This window comes from Xenopus laevis, chromosome 1S (genome assembly GCF_017654675.1).
Source record: "Xenopus laevis strain J_2021 chromosome 1S, Xenopus_laevis_v10.1, whole genome shotgun sequence".
Classification (NCBI taxonomy): Eukaryota; Metazoa; Chordata; class Amphibia; order Anura; family Pipidae; genus Xenopus; species Xenopus laevis.
In genome coordinates, this window is record NC_054372.1 from 28,902,219 (window position 1) to 28,924,195 (window position 21,977).

A 21,977-nucleotide genomic window follows, 5' to 3' on the forward strand; every position below is an offset into this window, starting at 1 on the left:
GCAATGACTGTAGTGTTCTGGCACCTTAAAGGGCATGTAAAGTCTAAAATAGAATAAGGCTAGAAATGCTGTATTTTGTATACTAAACATAAACATGAACTTACTGCACCACAAGCCTAATCAAACAAATGATTTATGCTTTCAAAGTTGGCTACAGGGGGTCACCATCTTGTAACTTTGTTAAACATCTTTGCAAGACTAAGACTGTACACATGCTCAGTGTGGTCTGGGCTGCTTAGGGATCGTCATAAACAAAGCTGCTTGAGTTCTGCATGGCTAGGAAGTATGGGGGGGGGGCCCTGCTGTTCATAAGTATGATTGTTTCCCTGCTCAGCAGTTAGGGACCGTCTGACAATTCCTATCCACAGCAGTAAATGAAGGGAGAATGTCACTGCATACTGTCAGGGTTCATATAAAAACGGTACACATTTTTTAATTAAAGTATACTGGAGATAGGTTTCTTTTTCATTAAAGAAAGTAAAAATTGCATTTTATTTTTTTGCTTTTACATGCCCTTTAAATAGGCCTTTAAATGGCGCCAAACGAGCGTGATAACACTGTGTCCATTCTGATGCTGGCATCCCTTGGTGCCGCCATCTTGGGAAGGCAGGAGGAAGCGGCAGTAGCAGCGCCGGTGCTGCGGCAGAGGTAACTAATCCTTATACAGGGTAATACTCCATTTATCATTTTAAAACACTTTGATTTTTGGATGTTACTTTTCCTTTAAGCTCACACAAAGTGTACCGAGTTGAATTGTTAAAATTATTTGGTAAGCCGCATCTTGGAAACCTTGGGCAGATACAAAGAAGTCAAACCTCAAACTAGAAATCAGAAACTGAAAATTACTCACATACATAACTGGAGAACTTTCACCTTGTCCTTTAAGTTTAACAAAGTTTTTGAACTCCTAAGATATCTTGATACCAATGGTGCTGCTCTCTGCATCTTGAGAGGTTCAGAGGCCAGAAAATGCTTGCACTTACACCCTGTGTATTAGTATATACCCCATTCTATCAGTGGCGTAACTAGAGTGCACCGGGGCCCTTAATAAAAAAAATCTTCAAAGGGGTCTGGCGCACTCCGATCCCCATCCTCCCACCCACTTCCTGTCCCGCCTCTGCCACACCCACATCCTGCCTCTGCTCCACCATGTCCTGTCCCAACTCTGCCCACTCCCGCCTACTTGCTTCCCCCTTCCTCACCGGTAAGAGAGAATGGCTGTGGAGGTGGGAGTTTTTTTTATCAGCTATATAAGCAGACCCCACAGTCCAGACCCCCTGTTCCCCAGGGCCCCCTGCGACTGGGGGGTCTTCTTCCTCTAAAGTTACGCCACTACATGCTAAGCTTTAGGCTAGGAAGGGCTGCAATGGTTTTAAATGTAAAATATACAACACCAAATTGTAATCTGTAAAGGGACACACAAGCTGAGATGCCACAGATGATACAATCCTAATGAATATGATTATTAAAAGATATTTTAAATACAGTTTTTGCATACGTAACCCCTTTAGGCCTACTGTTACTTAACAAACACTGTGTTTAGAACCTTTCCTAACAGCAAAGCATTAGGTGGAACAAGTACAATAGCTTTGTACTTGTTCGTGAAATTTTTCCGAGTTTGTAATTCTTTTGCAAAGTTAATTTTTTATTGCCTGTGTTGACAGTATACCCCTGATGATTTAACTGGATATAATACTCTGAAAGGAATAGCTAGAATGGAAATAATAACAGGATGTGTGGAATAAAACAATATCTGTGTCTCTTTAGCCTTTGGAAGAGCTCCAAACAATAGAAAGGAGGGGACAGAAAACAAAAGCTATGTTTGGAGCAGACATAAAGTGAATAAAACTTCTTATATATGACCCCAGAAGTGTTTACTAACATAATTGTATATAACTGCCATACAAATATAGAGTTTTTCAATGTATAGAACAAGCTAGAATGTGCTAACTATGCCTAATACAGATGCACATTTTCCTTTAAATCTTCTGATTGATTAATGACCTCAATGGATGGAGCCAAACAACCTCCACTCACCTACAGATGATAGTTTTCTTGTGTTCCGTATTTACATGACTGATGGCTTGGTTTAACAAAGTGGAAGAATTTTAAACCTTTCAGTATTGTTGTTTGCAAACTCCATATCCTATAAAATTCAGAACCCCCACCTATTTGTCTTGGGCCCCAGCAACAAATGTTTCTAGCAAGGTTTGGAAAGGTTAAAGGTTCGGTTCCAATGTGTATAAGTAAAAACATCAACAACAAACTCTGCATTGAAGGTTATATCGAAAAGCTTTCCTCATACAATAGCTGTGAATAAATGTACGCCTGCTTATTATGTTAGCCTTGGTTTATTGTGTTTGTTACTATGGTTTCTCGCATAGAATTTCAGCTGTAAGGAATCTTTTGCACTGTACTTTAAAGAAGAAGGAAAGCTACAGAGACAGTTTCTTGGCAATAGATTAGTCACAATAGTGCAAGCTAGAATGCTATATTTATTCTGCAGAATGCTTTACCGTACCTGAGTAAACAGCTCTAGAAGCTCCCTATGTTTGTTTAGGGTAGCAGCTGCCATCTTAGCTAGGTGTGACATCACGTCCTGCCTTAGTCTCACAGCTCTGGGCTCAGATTACAGCAGAGAAGGGGGTGGGTTGAGAGGAGCAAACTGAGCATGCTCTTGACCGGGGCATGGAGGTTTAAGCTGAAGGCAGGAAGTCTGATACAGAAGTCCATGTGTACACAATAGAAGGAAAGAAATGTGGTGTATATTTTGATAGAGGACTCAGAGCAACATTACTTAGAGGGTTTACTGGTATATTTATTTAGCCCTTTCTAATAAAGCTTACTTAGTTTTAATCTTTCCTTCTCCTTTAATGGACCACCATGTACTTGACACCCACGACTTTATAAAACAGCAAATTTGATCACAATCGGCGTTTTGTTCTGAAGAAATTGCTGTTTTTTAGGAGTCAGATCAGCTCCAACACTTCCACCTCATTAGGACTTGCACCCCTTGAAGAGGGGGAGTTCATTTTCTGGTTGCTCTGGCTCCAAAAATGTAGCAATTTCCCTCCAAAAATGGCAACTTCCAAGAAATCCAGTGATTTGGATCCTAGGGAATGGCACTAAATCATTTAAATTTTTCTAAAGTAGGTGTTACTATAGCTTTAATGGACACAAAAACCCTCCCTCCTTTGTTAATACGAATTTTCCCCTCTGTATTTTATGCCGATTTCATTTGTCCCTCACATTATAGAAGAAGAAACAAAACAAACAAGGTAATGGATACACATTATATCACTCTATGTTCATTCAGTGTGCAGGTGAGAAACAATTATCCGTAGTCATGTTGTTTTTCTTTGTGATTCATAACCACACCGTGTTTACTCAATTCCTATTTCTAACCCTGGACTGTGCCTCTTTACCAGAACAAGCACACGTGTGTATCACTGACATATTACACACAGACCCTGTAGTAAAACTAGGGGCCCTTCATAAACTTCTCACATGCCTCCTGACTGTCAGTGGCCCTTGCGTGACCTTAGTGACTATGCAAATAACTGAGCGTATGAGCTGTGTAATGGCTTTCAGGTGTGGCGTTCAACAAATTACAACATCCCTTCTTGGAATCTTGTCAGAGAGGGCTGGGGACATTTGTGATCAGAATGAATGGGTGGACTGGCAGTGATAGATACAGAGAGGGTCCCCATGTCCTGCATAATGTTCCTGTCTGTGGACGGCTGTCATGAGGGAAGGAATTTTATAATTGCAAAGCGGAGTGTTCGTCTGAGGAACTCATCCAAATGCTTTTCATTACTTTCCTTTCCTTGGCAATTGTAAAGTTTAAAGTGTCCCGTATTAATCAAGAAGTCTGGAGCCTATAGCTTGGACAAGACCAAGATTAGCCTTTATTATGTGGGAGAAACTGAACAAGACACAGCTGTTCAAATGTAGCTGTCTCCTATTGTAAGTTAACATGCTGGAAATGGTGTCCCTTCCAAATGGCAACTCATTAGTAATATTAGATATACATATACATACATTCTTTGCTTACTTTGATAAAAAATACTCTCTCATATGGACACAGACACATAAACATATAGAGAAAACCCACACTCAACAAAGTCTTAAATACCCAGTCTGTCTTGCCTATTTACTAGAAATGATGTTTGTTGTTGGTGCATATAAAGCATTAGTATAATAAAACATATTACACATTATATACTGTATATAGTGAATAACGTACCCCCTCTTGTAAAATATAAGGATATTATAAGTTACCGAGGAGTTTCGTGACCATATAAAAACACGAGGCAGAAGGCGGAGTGTTTTTATACAGGTCATGGAACTCCGAGGTAACTTCTAATATCCTCATATTTTGCAACTGGGGGTACTTTATTTATTATAATACACAAGTTTCAGTGAGTCATGTGACAGAAATTACATTAGAACTCACCGTTTATAACTGATGACATCAGAACTCACCGTTTATAAGGATATCATTTACAAGATATTCATGGCTTTTGTGTATTATATATATATATATATATATATATATACTGTATATATATATATATATATATATATATATATATATATATATATAAATCCTGTAAATTATATTCTTTTAAACGTCTCTTTGTGATGTCATCAGTTATAAACAGAGCTTAGTGATGTCATATTTGTCACATAACTCACTAAAACATGTGTATTATAAGAAATAAAGTGTTGGAAAATATGAGGATATTAGAAGTAAGTTCCATTACCTGTATAAAATCACTTGGTCATGGAACTCATCAGTAACTTATAATATCCTCATATCTTTATATTTTACAATAGGGTGTAAATTATTCACTTTATATTCTACAATCTATCCTTGTGGCGAGCAGACCAGCCAATTAAGAGCAAGTGTTGGCACCTGTATCTAACTGGCAGAGAAGCGGGTAAAACTATGCTTACCTATCAACTGTATAGTATGAAAAATAAATGAAATGTACCCAAATGCTATAAGGTCATTTAACTCTTCATTGTTTTCTAATTTCCTTATTTTACAAGCAGGGGTTACAATTTCCTATTTATACAGTTAATTTCATTACATTTAAGGTTGAACGTGTACTAAATAGGGACACAATCCACGTTATGTTAAACGTTAAACTCTTGTTGAAAACCAAAGCAAATGAAAGTCTGGTTTTACTTTAATTAAGTCAGCTCACATCAATGTTAGAAAGGATTTACCGTAATGTACATTGAGTCTGATACTATGCAGATTCCTTAGACACTGAAGGGGGTAACACAAAAATCTGAAATGCATTAACAGATTCAACTCCAAAAGCTAGTTATGCTCCAGATGTCATGATAATGCATTATAGAGCATGCAAACTAGGAACCAGATTGCCCATGCAGATACATTTAACAATTTATGAGTCTACTCTTTTCTGAAGTTTTTTTTTCATCTCGCAGTGGTTGTCAAACTTTTCAGTTTAAGACCCAGTTGAAGGTTTGCCCAGGGACCCCCTTGAAGTATCAGCCATAGTTAGGGATTTAGAGAGCCACTATTTTAAGATTCGGAGGAACCCTAAATCACTTGTGAAAGATTCGGACAAATACCAAATCAAACCGGAACCCTAACTTGCATATGCAAAATAGGAAAACAAGGGAGGAAATTAAGTGTGTGCATGTTGCACATTTAAAGAAGTTTTGACTTTCTTGTTTGTGTAAAGAAAGATCACATGATTTTTTGGATTTGGTTCAGGAAGACATTTGGATTTGCCCCAATTCTACTGAAAAAGGCTGAATCCTGGCCGAATCTTGAACCGAATCCTGGATTTGGTGCATCTCTAGTCATGGTTTCAAGAATATATAGGGCAGCAAATACTGTACATCCCAATCATCCCAAATCTATCTTTTACTGTCCTATAAACTGGGCTTTCAGGTGTATCTAGGAGACCAAAGGGACATTCTCCCCATTCTCTCTAACTGGCTTTCAGGCTGAACCCCACCTGCTGATGCTTTACGATTCCCCCTGGAGGGGTCACTCCATAGTTTGGGAACCACTGCGCTAGGGTAAAAGTGACTCACCTGTATGAGCTGGGCTGCAATTTCAGGCGTCCCATTACGTAAATCATGACCATTAATTGACAAGACCCGATCATTTTCATGCAAATAACCATCTCTTGCAGCGACACCTCCTTCCAATAAGTTAAAAATGTATATTCCAGGCTCCTCTCTTCTTCGGACCAATTTTATTCCCAGCTGCACATCATGGCTGCTCTTGTTTAATACAACATGAATGCTGTCGTCTTGTGGATTGTGTTGGTCCATTGGGACTCCATTGGATCGACACTTGTACCTCTGTTCTCTGAGCACTGTAAGCCTTAGCACTTTGGAAGGCTGTCTGAGAACTGAAAGTGCATATGTGTGAGGCACGCTGCTTATATCAATGCCATTTACCTGTACAAAAAGAACACAAAGGAAAACACAAATTATGTTGCTTTATTTATATAGTAACCAGTTTCTGTGGGGATATTTACAACACTTGGGGGCACATTTAATAAGCTCGAGTGAAGGATTCGAATGAAAAAACCGGAGAATTTCAGATTTTTTTGGCTACTTCGACCATGGAATTGGCTACTTCGACCTTCGACTACGACTTCAAATCGAACGATTCTAACTAAAAATCGTTCGACCATTCGACCATTCGATAGTCAAAGTACTGTCTCTTTAAAAAAAACTTTGACTACCTACTTCGCCACCTAAAACCTACCGAGCACCAATGTTAGCCTATGGGGAAGGTCCCCATAAGCTTTCTAAGCTTTTTTGATCGAAGGAAAATCCTTCGATCAAAGCATTTGCGGTAAATCCTTCGACTTCAATATTCGAAGTCGAAGGATTTTACTTCGAGGGTCGAATATTGAGGGTTAATTAACCCTCGATATTCGACCAATAGTAAATGGGCCTCAAAGAGAATACATATTTAAACAATATAAATCCATTCCCAGGGAGAAGCTGCGCAGTATATTTGCCTTTTTATGAAGTCGTAAAGTAGAATTCATATGACATAGTAACATAGTAACATAGTAAGTAAGGTTGAAAAAAGACACATGTCCATCGAGTTCAACCTTTTTTTTTTTTTTTTTTATTAACTACCTATCTGCCAGTTGATCCAGAGGAAGGCAAAAAACCCATCTGAAGCCTCTCCAATTTGCCTTAGAGGGGGAAAAATTCCTTCCTGACTCCAAAATGGCAATCGGACTAGTCCCTGGATCAACTTGGACTATGAGCTATTTCCCATAACCCTGTATTCCCTTACTTGCTAAAAAGCCATCCAACCCCTTCTTAAAGCTATCTAATGTATCAGCCTGTACCACTGATTCAGGGAGAGAATTCCACATCTTCACAGCTCTCACTGTAAAAAACCCCTTCCGAATATTTAGGCGGAACCTCTTTTCTTCTAATCGGAATGGGTGACCTCGTGTCAGCTGGAAAGACCTACTGGTAAATAAAGCATCTTAAAAGAAGAACATTTTGTATTCCTTTATGAATGTTTTTATACCAGGCATCAATTATGGGAAATGTATAGCCATAATGTAATTAATTTAAGAAACTAACTCTTGTGATTACATTCTAAGACCCCATTCCTTTCTCAGATGTTATGACTCACTGTCGATATGGATGTTTTGGAAATTAATTTTGATGCAAAGTATTGGAACAGAGGAAATTGAAGGGCATTTTTATCACGTTAATACGTGAACTTGGAAGCAATATCAGGAAAATTCTGGCAGAACACATATAAAAAAGTGAGACTGACTGATGAGCAAGGAGTTGACAATGAATGATTTCCAGCTGACTGGCCATATGAAGAGTTAGTACAGATGACAGTGTTCAGTGCTCTTATGTGTTCCAAAGAGTCTGAGAGGCAAATGGGCGATGTTTGGCTATTTTTAGTATGGTGATACTAGCATGTAAGGTCCTATAGGCATGCCTAGACATTGGGTTTTCAAGCTGCATGAGCCCGCAGGGTACCACATCAAAAGCAATACTCTCATCACAATATAGACTTCGGGAATAAATAACCTGCTGATAGAATTCAGATTGTTGTGTTGTATTTATGCATTGATAGTGCTGTGTCACTTTCAAAATTGTTTTAGAGGATGTACAAGTTCCAAAGGGTTGTAAAATGAAGGAACTCCGCAACAGCTATTAGCTGCCCGTAGAACGGAATGGAGGCTCTGGGTGCCTTTTGGATGTACTGGCCACAATTAGAAAAATGTCAGGTTAACAGCCTATTTGGGTTAATATGTCAGTTATAGGTTTCTGTACAGTGCTTTGGACATTTCTATACTGGTGTGCCCATTGCTACAAAAAGAGTTGAGTGGAGCATTGCCGTGCATGGCTTTGTGCTATGTACACCAAGGGGCCAAGGAATAGAATAAAAAAAAACTTCGAATTTCGAATGTTTTTTTGGCTACTTCGACCATGACTTCGACTTTGAATCGAACAATTCAAACTAAAAATCGTTCGACTATTCGACCATGCGATAGTCGAAGTACTGTCTCTTTAAAAAAAACTTTAGTTCGCCACCTAAAACCTACGGAAGTCAATGTTAGCCATAGGCTTTGGAACAATTTTTAGGTCGAAGAAAAATCATTCGATCGATGGAATAAAATCCTTCGAATCTGATGATTCGAAGAATTTAATCGTTCGATCGAACGATTTTTTGTTCGATTGAACTATTTGCGGTAAATCCTTCGACTTCGATATTCGAAGTCGAAGGATTTCAATTCGCCAGTCGAATATCGAGTGTTAATTAACCCTCGATATTCGACCATAAGTAAATTTGCCCCCAAGAGTGTACTCCTCTACATATTCACATTACTTGTTATTTTTAAAAGGTTTGGATGGCTCTCTTCTTAAAATATCACAGTATCCACTTAATACTGTTCTTTATCCTAGAGGTCCAACACATGAAAAAAAAAGAAATCTTTTTTGAAAAGTTAAAAACGCAAGAGAAAATGTACTATGAATAAGATGATTTGTTACAGGAAACCTCATTTTCATTTTGTATTTCATTGCAGTTTGTCATGCAACAAGTATGTTGGGTAGTGTACCAAGCTCAGATTTGTAGTGTGCAGTGCAGGAATCACTGTGCTGACAAACAGGCTATATTTCTGTGCTGAAACCTTAAATAAATGAGAAACAGATTGTAAGGGAGAATAAAAGGACCCATGCGCTCATGTTACTTGGCTGAGCTCATGTCCTGTGGGATGCACAAGGGTTTGTATTCTCACTGTTCTACCTGAGGAGTCAGCGCACATTAATTTTGCTACAGATCTAGGATCTCACTGCGCTGCTTTATTTCACCACATTAGCACAATGCCCATAGTTTTGCTTAAATAATTAAATGGAGCAGTGTCAAATGAGGAAACGTTCGGAAGATGGATTGCACATCCCAGCAGATAGCTGTAACTGTGTTGGGAATTACTTGTTTTTCAAGTAGGTTATATGAGGTGTCCCTTAAACCTTAAATGACACAGTGATATTATGGGACTCGTGCACTCAAGAAAGCAATAATGTATTGTTAAAATTGGAACTTCTTTTGTGGAAAAACGGATTTAATTTGATTTTGAAAAGGTATAGTCAGTTGTTACAGAATTTCCTTCTGTAATTCCTTCCAGTGCTATATGGCTGGAATTTTAGATTAGATTTTAGATGGCCTCACAAGTGGGTAGTCACACCTGACTTGGAAACAACATTGATTAGGAAAAACAATAGCTTATCTGAAAGCAGTTCCATTGTGAAGTGCTGATTCTTTCTGAAATCACAGGATCAGGCACAGAGCCCTGAGGTGGCTGTCTATACAGTACATCAATATTACAGCTATAAACAAATACATTTATTGGTTAAAGAATAAATGGTAGAATGGTAGTTGCATAGTACACAGTTAGTAATAAAAACAACACCACAAAAATCATGACAGAATCCCTTTATACATGTTTTTCTGGTGAGTATGGTGGTCTGTGTCCCCTTGGCACAATTTCCATATAGAACAAAAGTCTGGAAATTCATTTCAGATGTCTAATTTCTTATTACCCCTCACAACAAAATACTAGCTATTACTCACATTTAACAAAACAACAACAACAACAATATGCCATAGCCTATTTTGCTTTATATGAACCAATTTACACCAGTGCCTAAAGCCTGCCTTTTTTTTTTTTGTTTGGGTTTCCCACATGAAAGGAAGCCAAAGAAATTGATGCATTCATGTTTTTTTTTTAGTTGATAGTCTGCCAGTGTGACCCATACTACAGTCACTCTTGTTAAATTAAAATGATTTTGTATTTCTAAAACCTGTGAAAACATTAGACAATTTTGGTCTTTGTACAACTTGGAGATTTTTGAGAAATGACAAAGAAATCATCGTAGTTGGAGTATGAGAGAAACATACAGTAGCTAGAAACATTAATGATGTTATATGAGTGGATGTTGCCAAGAGGTTTGCTGCAGTACCAGACAAGAGGATGCTATGGAAATCAATTGGATATAGGACTAGGGTAAATGTAGGATTTGGAAGGACATTGGCACACCAAGGGGCAGATTCATTAAGGGTCGAATTTCGAAGTTAAAAATACTTCGAAATTCGACCCTCGAATTGAAATCCTTCGACTTCGAATATCGAAGTCGAAGGATTTAGCGCTAATCCTGCGATCGATCGATCGAAGGATTTTTCGTTCGAACGATTCGAACGATTTTAATCCAACGATCGAAGGAAAATCCTTCGATCAAAAAAAGGTTAGCAAACCTATGGGGACCTTCCCCATAGGCTAACATTGACTTCGGTAGGTTTTATCTGCCGAAGTAGGGGGTCGAAGTTTTTTTTAAAGGGAAAGTACTTCGACTATCGAATGGTCGAATAGTCGAATGATTTTTACTTCGATTCGTTCGATTTTGTTCGAATTCGAACGAATTTAACCAATTCGATGGTCGAAGTACCCAAAAAATACTTCGAAATTCGAATTTTTTTCATTCGAATCCTTCACTCGAAGTTAGTGAATCTGCCCCCAAGAGATTTCAGAAAGCAGATGACAGTTGCATATTGGTTACACAGTGGAGTCTTGGCTTTGATTGCAGCCATTGAACCATCTGCATAGACTTGCAAAGAGGGAACTGCCTCGCACATGAGGCAATTCTAAACATTTTGATGCTCAAAAATATCCAGATTGTGATTATTGCTAGAAATTGCATTTATAATGTTTGAATTATTAGTGCAGGTGATTCCAAGTGTTCTGTGGCCAACCCTCCCAAGGAAATTATTGGTTAACAATTATCAATTATCCCGCTGTTCTATTTCTCTTCCAGTCAGGGTGGGTTGGGTACAAGATACAAGGTTCTGTATTCGTACTGATGGATAAATTGGGTGCTCGGTGGAATATCCAAACCACTGTCCTATGTTTAATATACACACTAATTTAAATAATGTTTATCACTCAACAATTTAGACAAATAAACATTTTGAACTTGGTGTCAATACACGTTGTGTTGAGTGATATTGTAGAGAATGAGAAGCAGTGGTACATTTCTGAAAAAAGCTGCAAGTAAAAAAGGAATAGAGTAAAAAATTGCAATGTTTGTATGTAATGTAATGTTTGAAATGTTGTAAAGTAGGGGAAAATATTTCCCAAGACCTGACAGTTAGGTATAGGCTCTACAAGAACAAAGTAATGTAAATGGAATTCATAAAAATAAAGAAAAAAATGCTTTCTTGAAGAATCAAGAAAAAAACGGCTGCTCTCTGTCTCCCTCCACCAGCCGGGGCTCATTGACTAGCATTTGTACCTGGGAAGTAACACACCAATCTAGTTTTTGCTTTTATTTATTCTTCCAACAGTTGAACAAAACTACTTAAAGGAACAGTAACAATAAAAAAAATGAAAGTGTTTTAAAGTAATGGAAATAAAATATAGTGTTGCACTGCATTGGTAAAATTGGGGTGTTTGCTTCAGAAACACAAATATAGTTTATATGAACATGCTGCTATGTAGCCATTCAAGCTGGAGAGATGAGAAAAGGCACAGGATACAGATAAGCTCTGTACTATACAATAGGATTCTTCAAAACTTTTGTTATCTGCTGTGTATCCTTTACTTAAATGGCTGCTCCCATTGCTACAAGGCAGCTGGTATATATAAACTATAACATCCCAGTTTTATCAGTGGCATCAGTGCATTATGTTGTCATTCCTTTAAAACACAAATGTTTTGGTGTTACTGTTCCTTTAATGGTTAGCATTGGTTACCGTGAAGGTTAGTAAGTGAGCCACATGCAGCCTTTAACTTGTTCAAGACAAGCACTGTCCAGGTAACAGAAGCCAAGATGTCACTGAGATGCACAATGCTCTCTTTTCCACTTGGACATGATACTGTTTATGATCTAGGTACTGACTTCTCACTCACCATCGACACATTAGCATTTTTGCAAACACTGTTCTTGCCAAGAGTGTTAGACAAATCCTGCCATGTTTATATCTGGGGATTAAGTTAAAGTCAGGCGTGAAATATTTATTCACAATGAAATATTAAAGTTGATTTAATAGTCCTTGACAAAGTCTCGGGGAACTGCACATGACGCATGTACAAGTGAGAGAACATGATATTGCTTTGGAAATATACGGCTTCCAAGGGCATGATAGTGAGACATTGCTCTCAAGAATTAAACCCCTGCCTAACCCCACATCCAGCAAGATAGTGTTCCTTATTCCAGTGGCATAACTTGGCCCCCAAAATGTTTAGAGGTTGACTAGCCTCGTGGGACCTCTATACCTCCTAGGCCCCCATGCAGCCGCAGGGTCTGCTTCCTCTATAGATACCCCCCTGCATTATTCTTTAGTATTTGGCCCCTCTACTGTTTAAGGAAGTGTTAACATGTGATGGATATCAGCATGCACCATTTCACGCAAAATTGAATGCACTCTATGATTATTTGGATGTATTGCGGGATATCCACTCTTCTAGTAGCAGTGGTAGCACCTTTTCCATAATTAAGAAAGATATACAAGATCCCAAACAGATCTTTGCATCCAGAAAGTTCAAACAGAAGAAACTGAAGTTTTCTTTGTTTCTGTGTTTTAAAGTTCATGAAATAAAATGTAGCCGTGCATTAACATTTGCAAACATTTGCAGTTTGTTAACTTACTTCCATAATGAACATGTAATTTGCCTAGTGGTGCCCAAACATTTTTATTCAACTGTATATATTACTACACACACACTATATATTGTGTTGTAGCAAAATTATTTTTTTTAAGCAGGTGAGTTTACATTTAGATGTTGACTACTATCATTCCCCTGGCAGGCAAAGACTAGCTTCGCGGGTACTAGGAGCTGTAGTAAAACATCTGAACACTTATAGGTTGCCCTTCTCACTTGAGATGAATTGATCACCAAAGTCATCCCCCTGGATGGATCATAAACTAAAGTTTTTGGCCCATGTGCTTACCCAAACAAGAAGAATCTGGAAATGAGGCACAGTATAAATAAAAGCAGCCCCTATCCCTTGTGTCGCTGGCTTGTTAAGACAATTGAAACCTAGAGCTGCATAACACTGAACTAGCTTCTCAGTAAGTATATGTTAGTTTTTACCTTTAATATCATGTCTCCTGGAAGAAGTCTCCTATCTCGAGCAATAACCCCGTCCTGATAAATGTGCTGTATGATGATATGCGTTAAAGGCGTCTCATTGCCTCCAACAATTCTAATGCCAAGGATTTCATTTTGATCAGCCCGATTGATTTTAATGCAGGTGATCTCTCCATCTGGAATCAGGTGATATTGTCTTGGAAGACCTGTAGGTCAATAAACAAACAAAAAAAAAATTTCTTTGTTAGAAACGAAATTTAAATGGGAAATAAAAGTTTGTTTTCCTAGGAAAAAATGAATTGATAAGAGGGGATACCATCTCTATTAATATGAGTGGGAATGGCCATGCTCACTGCAGTGTTTACGGTTAGCCATAGACAAATCAAAGAGAGGCTTTTGATAATTGAGTTGCAATGGAAAAAAATTAGAAAGCTGCAAAACAAAGCAAAAATATCTTTTTAATCACATCTTTGTTTTAAAATAATAATGCCCACTATATGTGATTTAAAAAGATAAATATACTTGGACACCCATCATTGGGGTGACTCAGTGTTTGACATTGTTGCCTTAGAGTACCATGGTCTTGGTTACTTGGCTTCTAGGGCAGGTGTAAGTTTGTAAAAAGGGAATTAGACTTTAATCTACACAGGGAAAGAACCTGATGTAAATATATATATTAAGGATAATTTTTGTAGCCATGTCAGAAGACATACACAACTACTTTGTTCAACTTGGCCTAATGTGTTGTGTGACTAGTGTGACTAGTGTGAATAGTGTGACTGAGAAGATAGCTACTAATATAATCCTAACTGCGGGCAAGCTGGGGTCATGAACATACAGTAGGCACAAGACCATGATGCCTCTACTGAATATGTTGACTGGCCACTGTTTTTGCTGAATTTATATAAAAGTAATTTAAAATAAGGAAATGCATGAGGATTTATTATTTTTTCCCGATGATAATTCATGATGATGTGATTTGGTCCTAACTCACAATAAATAGGTGCAAAGGCACTACCGCAGCAAAGCACAGGTGCAGATATTAGATGGTCTTTGTCCCTCTCCCTCTGTGTTACAGAATAATACAAACCAATAGAGTCTTCTACGATGTTGGCATTTTGCAGGTTTGCTCTCTCTCTGTCGGCAGCATGAACCACAGCGATCCCACTCTTTGTTCTCCGAAGGACACTAAATGCTCGATTTAGTTTCTTAAAAGACAGACTTCTGACAGTGGAACGCTCAAAGTTCCGATCTGCAAGACAAAAACAGCGTTCAGCTGTGTTGAACCTCAACAGTCACACAAAAGACCTAACATGCTTTATTTTATAAAAGCTAAATGTTGAATGGTGGTTATATTATTTAATTGAGATCAACATGAATTAGCTTGCACGCAACAGTAATATTTGCAGCACATTGGGCTGGCATAGAACAAAACACTCGCTAAGAAGAAAAACAGGGGACCCCAACCTTCCTCAAGCTGTTGTGAACTTCTCAGACTTTAATCGGGAACCTTAAATATAGTGAACTGATCTCTATACTCATGTATTTCACTGCCAGTTTGCTCGGACCCATTATATAGAGCAATTAGGTAGCAATTTATTAGATGGGACCCTTTGACATGACCATCTTAAAGATACAACTCATGGTTGCCAATTTGGATGTTGGGATGTCTCACCTTGTGAACTATTCTTGGAGTCAATATGAGTAGAGGTAATGTAAGGGTAGCAGGTTGTACAAGATAACATCAAACAGTAAAAACTAGTTAGACATTACAGAGAAGTCCAGCTGCCCCCCATTGATTTTGGATTACAATTGTTAGTTTTGACCAACCATATCTATTCATAATAGTAAAGCGATATCGCAGTGTACATTGCCTTACTTCTATTTCTGTTAAGCCTGCAGTTTTCTTCAGATTCACATGCAGTGTGGCTTTCTCCTTTGGCAGGACTAAATGCTGGATTGTCTTGACCCGTTTCTTCAGTTGCTAAGGCTATGGCTGCTGAAGCTGAAAGCTCAGGGGTTACGGCTGCAACAGTGAGATCCAAAGACGAGCTGCAGTCTGGGCAACTGTCTTGTGATCGTCTTTTACGCTCTTTGGTAAGGCCATAATGTGATGCTCCTTTACACCTAGGAGACAGTACCATTCTGTTACTGCACCGACATAATCATCACATATTATCATACATATAATTCATACATCTCCATGTGCCCATGGCTTAGACCAGGAGTCCCCAACTTTTTTTTACCTGTAAGCAACAGTCAAATGTAAAAGTAGCTGGAGAGCAACATAAACATGCAAAAAGCTTCTGGGGATGCCAAATATGAGCTGTGATTGGCTATTTGGTAGCTCCTATGTGGACTAGCACTATGCAGGAGGCTCTGTTTAGCAATAGACATTGTTTTTATACAACCAATACTTGCCTCCAATGTAGAATTCAAAAATAAGCACCTGCTTAAGGCCACTAGGAGCAATATCCAAGGGGTTGGTGAGCAACATGTTGCTCACAAGCTACTGGTTGGGATCACTGACTTAGACATTTTGCTACTGTGACATTAACCCATGTTATTGTTGTAAGAGGTATAGTGTTTAGAGTTCTGTACTAAGTTGCTTTGCTTTCATTGCTTCTCAAACACATGCAACGAAATATAAAGTCCTGTTAGATCCAGAGGTGGTAGAAAAAGTGGAGTAAAAAAAGGAGTCGACAGGACAATCCACCTTAAGGATGCTTGTGATTAGCTGCAGTTTAAAGACAGACACAAAGGCACAGAGCAGTCTTTAGAAGGTGCAAATATATATGGTGGCCCTGTAGAGCAACATTTACATATATAAGATGAGTGAAAAAGAGCAGTGCAAGATGGTGACAGTAGGACAAACTGAAGGACTATAGCAAAAATTAAGATCAATGTTGAGCACCCTACGGCCCTTCAGTACTTGGGGTAAGTATAACCAGCACTTACTAACGTTAAACAATATTGCAATGTGTTGCTGTGCATATGGGGTTTAATGAATGCTGAGCCTATAAATCAAGCATCCATTCCTGCACATTCACAGAACCACGGAAATTGAATGTGATGTCTCATCTGGTCCCCTCTCAAGGAGAATCGCAAGTGAATGACTACTGTATGATTAAGTAAATCTCAACAGGGAGACATTTCCAGCACAGGACAGGGACACGCAAAAAGAAATACTAGAATTCGTAACAGATCTTTAATAACAAACAGAGGACTTAACAGGCAAATGATTGATGATACATATTTAAAAGGATATCTTTACAGCTAGCACATGCTTGCCAATTGCAAAGTATCAAAGCCCCAGCTATTACCCTTGAATTCAGAGTGTATTTCTTACACAATACAAATTTATGGCAACATTCTATCACAGAAACCTTGACTTGATATTTTTCAGCTATCCTGTCTTCCAATATATCACAGCTGCTTCCAGATAGATGCTGGATAGCCTCAAATTACTGTAAGCAAGTTATTACAACTGTGCTCATTTCTATATAAGGCTGGAACAGGTTTCTCTTGTCATGCAAGTAACATGTCTACATAATTGTAACTTGTCATAACACACTGTGGAACAGACAATGATTATGGCAACATCACAAGGAATAAAGGTCTAATATGATGGCACTTATATTGTCTCCAAAATTTATATATAGATAACAGGTCTAATGAATGAGGAAACCTTGATTTTCCATAGAAGTGGGTTGATAAGCTAGCCTATCTTTATGCACTTCATAGAATCAAGGCCACAGAATATAGTATTTTAACTGCTCTAAAGCTTGGTTTTTTTCAACATATTTTTGCACAGCAAAGTTCCTTAAAGCTGTATGTCATTGAAAAATAGTTATGCATTTTGATGATTTAAAGCAGGCATACATTTATATTTTTTAATGAGCACTAACTTGATATTATACATACAAACAAGGCTTCATTAATTGCTTTGTATCTCCTAGTTGATCAAGAGAAGGTCAACATATAAAACCAAGTCTTTAGTTTGTCTTTACTTTAGTTTAGTTTGTCTTAATGATTTAAAAACATAATTTCTAAGTCATAAGTGGATAGATTCTTCAGATTCAGTTGTCCTCTCTTGATTAAATTGAAAGTTGTGTATGGGACCAAAATAATCTATCTGATTGGGACGTGTTATTATATGGAGGGGTTGAAATTCAGTCAGTGGCAATGGGTCCCCACATAAAGTAATCTTTGGCTTGAGTGAGGAATGTCTGGATCAGTCTGAGCTAAGGTATGTTTCTCTAGCAACCTGGTCAAACAAGGAAAATCAGCTTAAAGGAATTCTGTCATGATTTTTATGATTTAGTTTTTATTTCCAAATTACACTGTTTACACTGCAAATAATTCACTCTACAATATAACATTTCATTATTGAACCAGCAAGCGCATTTTTTTAAATTGTAATTTTGGTATATAGGCACCATCTCAGGTAATTTTGCCTGGTCATGTGCTTTCAGAAAGAGCCAGCACTTTAGGTTGGAACTGCTTTCTGGCAGGCTGTTGTTTCTCCTACATCAATTTAATTGAATGTGTCGCAGTGGGACCTGGATTTTACTATTGAGTGTTGTTCTTAAATCTACCAGACAGCTGTTATCTTGTGTTAGGGAGCTGCTATCTGGTTACCTTCCCATTGTTCTGTTGTTAGGCTGCTGGGGGGGGGGAAGGAAGGGAAGTGATATCACTTCAACTTGCAGTACAGCAGTAAGTGTGACTGAAGTTTATCAGAGCCCAAGTCACATGACTGGAGGCGCCTGGGAAAAGGACAATATTGCTAGCCACATGTCAGATTTTCAGATTAAATTGAAAAAAAATCTGTTTGCTCTTTTGAGAAACAGATTTCAGTACAGAATTCTGCTGGAGCAGCACTATTAACTGGTGTGTTTTGAGAAAAACATATTTTACCATGACAGTATCCCTTTAACTAACACTTATCAACACCCTTCAAGAAACAACAGAAAAAAAGTCAGTTCAAAAGAGCAAAATAAATCACTGGAAAAAAAATATTTTACCACATTCAAAATTGCAACCCGAGCTGCAGTTAGTATCTGTATCAGTCAAACTGGTTTAAAAAATGTAGGTGATGCTTAACAGGTATGATACTACTGTAGATATGAATTCTTTATTAAGGATGATTTGTTGATGAAATCATCTATTATTTTCAGGAAAATAACCTACTCTAGTAAATGCAGTAACTGGATAGACATGCAGCTATATTAGAAAAAGTAGAGAGAATAGGCTGCCCAAGCTTGGTTTGGTTATTGTGGATGGGAGGCTCCTAAGTGAGATTATGAGGACTTCACATAATCAGGTCCACAAAAAACTTAAACTGGATGGAATGACTAGTCTTTGCAGAAAATAGCCAGAAATAAGCATATTTTGCCTTTACTACCACAGATATTATCTGGAATTAGTGATGGGCGAATTTCTCCCAATTCTCTTCGCCGAAAAATTTGTGAATTTCCCGCAAAATTTTCAAAATGGCAAAAAATTCGCGAAAAATCGTGAAATCGGAAAGCTCAAGGAAAAAAGGTGAAATTCAATCGTTTTCACTGGAAAAATCAAGCAACTAGAACATTTTCACTAAAAGCAAACGGTTTCACAAAAAAAATCAAGCTATTCGACCGGTTTCACTAAAAAAATCAAGCAATTCGAACATTTTCACTAAAAGCGAGCAATTTGAACGTTTTTTTACGAAAAAATCTAGCAATTTGAATGTTTTCACGAAAAAAATCAGAGACACCGACGAATTTTCGCTGGTGGCGAAACGCGGAAAATCACCGCCAATTCTTGTCAGGCGAATTTATTCGTCCATCACTATCTCGAATGCTTTGAGCTTTTTCCAAATAAGGCATCTTTCTATAATTTTGGATCACCATACCTTAAATATGCTTAAAAAAAACCTTTTGAACATTGAATAAAGCTAACAGGATTATTTTGCCACCAATATGAATTCATGAAGCTTAGTTACCATCAAGTTCATGGGACTGTTTGAACATTACAGTGTAAGTATTAATGCAAGAGGTAAAGAGGACCCTGCTCAAATAAGCTTAAAATCTAGAATGAGATTCTTAGTTGTATATTTTAGTTGAATATGAATTATGTGAGTAAACAGTTGTAACAGGTCTATTAGTCCTCATTATATTTAATTGCCGAGCCATGCTGTGTTGCTCCTGATTCAAATCAGCTTGATGCAACAAAATGTGCGCTAATTGCCTTGCATGTTTTCTTCAATAGAATGTGTCCACCGTAACCATTGATGCAACCCACTCTGGGAACCCTAGAATCACCACCACATACTGGGAAGCAGAAATTTCAGGGTTCATAGAGTCAGCAGGTGCACTAGGATACTATTCATCAGAGCTCACTTTGCGGGTGCATTGGTCCTTAGTGCAAGGAGCATAATCAGACTCAAATATCTGATATAAACAAAATCATTCAAGAATTTGCATCCAGTTTTCATTTGGTATGCAACCAGAATTGGTACGAATCCAGGATTCAGTTAGGGATTCACCCAGGATTTGGTGAATCCAAATGCCTGGATGAAATCACGTGACTTTTCAATATGTTCCCACATCTTTGGTTTGCAGAAGCTGCTTGGAGAGGTATTACACAACAGCTACTACACTTGCTATGACTGTTTTGATGGGGCTTTATGACCTCTTAAAAATGAAGCATTTCAAATTCTTTATTTATATGGATGAATATTTGAATAGATGGATCTTTTGATGTTCGTTCTTATTGTCCCTCTTATGACAGGCTTTTATATTTTTCCAAAGGCTTCAGGGACAGAACGTCTCTGTGGATGTGTGACACATAACTGAATGCAGAAAACACAAATACTTAACAAGCTCTCTATTCTGGCAATGGCTTAGAGCTCCACTCTGGGCAAAATGAATACAGGATCTGCATTGATAATGATGCTTGTGTTTTAATGAGGCTGGTAGGGATGCCCAATTGACATTCACACATGAATGTATTTCAATAATTAGGTTTTCTTTCAGATTTTGAAATCTGTATGTTTTCATCTTCGAATGACACAACACATACGATGTGGAAGACATATATATATATATATATATATATATATATATATATATATATATATATATATATATATATATATATATATATATATATACAAAAACAAAAAATGCAGCTCATTCATGTGTTGCAATTAAAATCAGTCTGGTGCATGGGTGTGTGGCTTATATCATATACTGAACTAAACAAATTAACCCAGCACTATCATTATACAACTTTAAGGAACAATTGGATTAAAGAGAATTTATCTGAATTTGGCAAAAAGAGACACTTTTGGTTACATGGTTTGTACAAAGTATGCATAAGCTGATGCGCCCCGGTCATGCCAAATAAAGAGAGAAGCAGGTATGGTCTTTCTCCTCCCAAAGAAAATACCCTTTTTCACTTAGGTAGGACTGATGCATGGACACTGCCTTGGCGGGGCGCATCAGCTTATATATATATATATATATATATATATATATATATATATATATATATATATATATATATATATATATATATATATATATATATATATATATAGTTGCAGGGATATATTTGGCTAAAACATCAAAGTTTCTAGTTGTAGGAAATATATGGTTTGCTGACATATTATGTGGTTTTCTGGGTAAGGGGCAATATAATGTCAAAGGGTACAATAAACTGTATTTCACACAAGGTGAAAAAAGGGTCAAGTCAAGTCTGTCTCCTGGTTAGCAGTTAGGGGCAGATTTATCAAGGGTCGAATTTCGAAATTCTTCGAAATTCGACCATCGAATTTGATTACTTCGACTTCGAATGTCGAAGTTTTTTTTCATCGAATTTGGTCGTTTTCTGTCGAATGAAAATCGTTCGATCGTAAGGTGAAATCCTTCGAATCGAAAAAAAATGGAATGGAAAAAAAAAACATGTTTTCACATGACAGTATCCCTTTAACTGAAGAGACCACCTCTGCTCTAGTGAAAGAACAATAGGGGGAGCAGAAAATGTGACAGTTGGGGCCTAAATGGTTGAGCAGGAAAACAAGTTATCTGAACATTTAGGAGGCCCTAAAATGTGTCCCTGTCACCTAGTCACTCACGTTTTGCATCTGTGCATGTCACAAAGGAACATTAGAAGCCCTTTGACACCACATGGATAAAGGAAGGCAAGAAGAGTGCACGTGTCGGTCATACAAATTACTCCTATAACAAGGAAACTAGTAACTGTGGTAAATTTTCATATGACAACCTAAATCCACCCTAAATTGATTTTTCTGACCTTTTCCTGCCAGAGTTTACAGTGATTTATGTTCCATGTTCA

The 21,977-nt window shown here is 37.7% G+C and overlaps 1 protein-coding gene across 2 annotated transcripts in view; it reads right to left on the reverse strand.

The window, feature by feature from the left end:
- The window catches only part of lnx1.S (ligand of numb-protein X 1 S homeolog), a 124,187-nt gene that overhangs the window by 67,175 nt on the left and 35,035 nt on the right, over positions 1-21,977 (reverse strand). For both annotated transcript variants that reach the window (XM_018243141.2, XM_018243142.2), the window contains 4 exons: positions 15,514-15,761; positions 14,725-14,886; positions 13,638-13,840; positions 6,079-6,450 (listed from right to left, as the gene is read on the reverse strand). In XM_018243141.2, the coding sequence (XP_018098630.1) occupies positions 6,079-6,450; positions 13,638-13,840; positions 14,725-14,886; positions 15,514-15,761 (985 nt within the window). The remainder of the gene's footprint in view (positions 1-6,078; positions 6,451-13,637; positions 13,841-14,724; positions 14,887-15,513; positions 15,762-21,977) is intronic.